The 4,474-nt window shown below is 36.1% G+C and overlaps 1 protein-coding gene and 1 pseudogene across 1 annotated transcript; both read left to right on the forward strand.

Moving 5' to 3' along the window:
* The first annotated feature begins 232 nt into the window (after positions 1-232).
* On the forward strand, positions 233-2,813 carry LOC114031256 (olfactory receptor 14A2-like). Its single transcript, XM_027846294.1, has 2 exons — positions 233-1,132; positions 2,793-2,813. The coding sequence occupies exons 1-2, from the start codon at positions 233-235 to the stop codon at positions 2,811-2,813; spliced, it is 921 nt and encodes a 306-aa protein (XP_027702095.1).
* Positions 2,814-2,815: 2 nt separating this feature from the next.
* LOC114031258 lies at positions 2,816-3,148 on the forward strand (annotated as a pseudogene).
* Positions 3,149-4,474: the final 1,326 nt, after the last annotated feature.

Here is a 4,474-nt window from a genome sequence, read left to right on the forward strand (position 1 = left end):
AAAATGGAAACAAACTACAGGGAAATACATTTATAAAAATATTTTAGGTCCATGAATTTCAGTTTTAAATCAATTCATATTAAAAATAGGAAAATTAAGGCAAAAAAACTGTCATTTACCCAAAGTCACACAGTGAACCTGAACCAAAGTTATCTGAGACGTTCTTCTCATTATTTGGCATCTATTTCTTTTCTCCATGCAGGCAGTAGAGAAAATCCTCTACCCCTAGAACATGGCCAATCTCACTGTAGTGACAGGATTCTTCCTCATGGGCTTTTCCAACATCTGGGAGCTACATGCAATCATCTTCTTGCTGATCTATCTAGTGGCTCTAATGAGTAATATACTTATTTTCACCCTCATCTCTCTTGATAGGAAACTCCATACATCTATGTACTTCTTCCTAAAGAACCTGTCCTTTTTAGACCTCTGCCTTCTTTCCACCACAGTCCCCAAATCAATTACTAACTCTCTAAGTGGCAGCTGCTACATCTCTTTTTGGGGGTGTGTCTCACAACTCTTTTTAATGGTGTTATTTGTAGCATCAGAGCTTTTTCTCCTCACAGTGATGTCCTATGACCGCTATGTGGCCATTTGTCAGCCGCTTCACTATGAACTCATCATGACTAGAGAGGCTTGTGTGAAGATGGCAGCTGCTTCCTGGCTCACTGGAGGTTTGTTTGGGGCCCAGTTCTCAACTAGTGTATTCACTTTGCCCTTCTGTGGCTCCAAGGAGATCCACCAGTTCTTCTGTGATGTCCCTCCCTTGCTCAGGATCTCCTGCTCTGAAACACACCTTGCAGTTGATGTCAGTGTGGCTTTTGGGATTGGTGTAGGGGTTTTCTGTTCTATTTACATCACAATCGCTTACAGTCACATCTTCTCAATTGTCCTGAAGATTCCAACCAGAGAGGGTAGGTCAAAAGCCTTCTCCACTTGCCTGCCCCACCTCATTGTTCTCATGGTTTTTATCACCACAGTTTTCATTGCTTATCTACAGCCACCCCAGGAATCTGACTCACTTCTAGATCTGTTGCTGCCCATGTTTTATACAGTGCTGCCCCCAAACATGAATCCAATCATCTATAGTCTGAGGAACAAGGACATAAAGACTGCTTTGGTGAAACTCATAGTCAGGGAATTAATACCAAAGGGATTAATGCCAAAATGTTTTCTACAATAATATGACTGTGCACATATATATATACACATGTATAAACACACATTTACATAGATACAGGTATGCATATGTGTACATGTTTCATGTTTGTACACATTTATGCATATATATATGTATATATATTATACATATTGATATATCACTTCAATATGTGATTACTGACTTAAATTCCTTGCTACCATGTCCATGTCAAGCTCACCAGTTTTAAAATGTCATCTCCCAAATTGTCTGGAGAATCATAACAATATGCTTTTGAAAGTATGTTCAGCCATTGTGGTCCTAAAATCAAAAGGCCATTAGTTTTCTGAAAAAAGGGTACTTATTTGAAAATAATGTATTTGAAGTTCCTCTGATCGATTTAGGTCAACTGTTTTCTTAACAAATAGCTGCAAAGAAAGACAGAAAATATGATCTGACTTGAAAACAGATGAAGCATTTGACTCAGGGTACCACAACATACAGTGAAGCACCAAAAGTTCCTCATATGTCTATTTTGCTTTACAGTTTTTTGAAATAGCTTGACTATCCAATATTTGATTACCATAACAATAGTTAGAGATAGTTAGGAAAATATTATTATCACCACTTTATATTTAATAATAATAAAGATGTTCAAGATTTACAATAAGTGATGGCATTCTGATTCAAGTGTTTCATCTATTCTCAAGTCAGATAATGTGTTCTACTATTCCATGTTGCCAGTTATTAAGTAAACAGTTGATATAAATTGATGAGAGGATCTTCAAATATGTTATTTTCAACTAATTTTCTTTCAGAAAAGTGTTAGATTCTTGATTTAACCTTCAAATTTAGAGCATAAGTACAGAAATCCAGAATCGGGAGGGACATCAAAGGCTATTCCTCTAGTCTAATCTTGCCTGAACTTGACATCCATATTAAACATCCACAATTCATGGTCATCCAAATTTCATGTGAGTATTTTCAGTGATGTAGAGTAACTTCATGCAAAAGCAATCCATTCCACTTTTGAAGGTTTTTAACTGTTCAGACACTTTTCTCCCATTACGCCGAACACTGCTCTCTCTGCAATTTTTACCCATTGCTCCTACTTCCACCACTCCTGTCACTACACTGATATATAGGTTGTTTGGGTTTGTTATATGGGGAGCATAAAAGAGCAAATGATACACAAATAACTAAGTCAGTCATGGGTTCTGATCATACAAATCTATGATAGTCATGTACAGAATCCCATTTAAAGAGTAATATTCTTACAAGAGCAGAGTGTAACTTGATCTCTATGCATTGTCATTGTATAAAGAAAAGACACTCTTTTTGCTACTAATTTGTTACCCCAGAGACAGTAGTTTTATGTCCACTTTGAAGAAAGTAAATACATATTCAAGACCATACTTTAAAAAATTTAGCAAAGTCCATAAATTTAATATGTTCAAAGTTTTGTTGAACATATATCCCTATAGAGGTCATTTAAGTAAGAAAGGGGTCCTTATATTAAATTTTTCATATTGAAGGATACATCTTTGTATCCATCTGTCTATCTATGCATCTACACACACACACACACACACACACACACACTGCCACCACTGCCAAGCTGCCATCTGTGCCCATTTGGCTTTGGACTTCTCAGAGTCGCCACCATATTGAATAGCTATGGACGAATACACAAAAATAGAGAAAACTGAAGAAGGTACTTGCGATGCTATACACAAGGGTCTACATAAACTAGAAGTCAGATGGTAGTCATGATGAAAATCAGATTACAGAGTGAGGAGGACATTACAAGTAGGGCAATTCAAGAAATTTTGCTGTTGAAGGAATTTCACCCTAACATTGGCACCTTTCAAGATGTACTCATGTGAGATGCTAGACTACACCTCACTTTTTTATTCCTTTCAATGTATCTAAAAAAAAATGGATTCTATCCCTCCTAGTCAGCATATGGATTCTTCACTCATTAAAAGTTATGTATACCAAATCTTATAACACACTGTCCTTTGTTACTCATGAAGAGTTTCTCACAGACATTTGAAACCTCAAAATCTGTTAATCAATAATAAATGAGTAATTAAGCTAGCTGACTTTGGAATTGCATGAGCCTTTGTGGATGTGATCTGCAGTTTGACAATATAGTAAGTAACTGAAGAAAAGAGAAATATAGAGTTGATTTGGTTAACGAAAGGGTATCAATTGAAAAGGGAAGGAAGTTAAGTTAAAGTAGATGGTCAGTCCAAGTTGGTCTCAAAACGGTACCATTGCCCTCTTTTCTGTGAAAATTGAAGGCTACTGAACTACTGATAATATCAAAATGACAGTTTAGACTGGAAATCCATCCTGGGCACTGGATAGCATTTAAAACTGATTGAGAATCTATAACACTGTTTGTCTTAAAGAATGGGAGAGAATCATTTGTTCATAAAGAGCAAATTAAGGTTACTCTCAGCACAGGAACCTGGAAGAACTTTCAAGTCAACCTTGACATCAGATACATGGGTTAACATCCTGATTCTAAGCATTTTTGTGAATACTGGAAAGTCACATAACTTCTCTGAATCTTAGTATCCTTTTGTGTCAAAAGGCAATATTACTACTTGAGTTATCTACCTCACAGGAGTCTTACAAAAAAGTAGTTTTATATAATTCAAAATCACACATTTAAAGAAATCTCTTTTATTATCATCATCTTTTTATCATCTTTTTCAGGGTGATGATCCTGTTCATAGATTTGCAATTATATTGAAATGTAGAAGAGAATTTGGAAATCACCTAGTTCAGTGGTCATTCGTTTTTCATGTGATTTGGGGCCCTTCTGGTGAAATGTATGGGAACTTTCTTGAATAATATCTTTAAATTCATAAAATAAAACAAATAGATTTTGAAGGAAACAAACTCTATGGAAATAAACTTATGAACATATTTAAAAAATTGTTGGACCTCATAGACCAATCCCCTCATCTCAAGTCCTAGTTTGAATTCTCTCATTAACAAATAAGAAAATTGGGGTAGACAAAAGAATTGTGCTTTGCCCAAGGTGAGTCACTGAACTGAAATTAAGGTCTTCTAACATCCAACACACTGAGTGTTCCTCTCATCATTTGACAGCTGTTTTTTTTTAGCTTTGCAGACAGGCAAGAGAACTCTCATAATTTGGCCAACCTCACCATGATGACAGGATTCCTCTCATGGGCTTTTCCAATATCTGGTAGCTGCAGGTGTTACAGGCCACATTGTTCTTATTGATATACCTAGTGCCTTTGATAGATAACCTACCATCTGATAGATAACGGTCATCTCTATACACTTCTGTCCAAA

The sequence above is a fragment of the Vombatus ursinus genome, unplaced genomic scaffold (genome assembly GCF_900497805.2).
Source record: "Vombatus ursinus unplaced genomic scaffold, bare-nosed wombat genome assembly UNPS02015119.1, whole genome shotgun sequence".
Classification (NCBI taxonomy): domain Eukaryota; kingdom Metazoa; phylum Chordata; class Mammalia; order Diprotodontia; family Vombatidae; genus Vombatus; species Vombatus ursinus.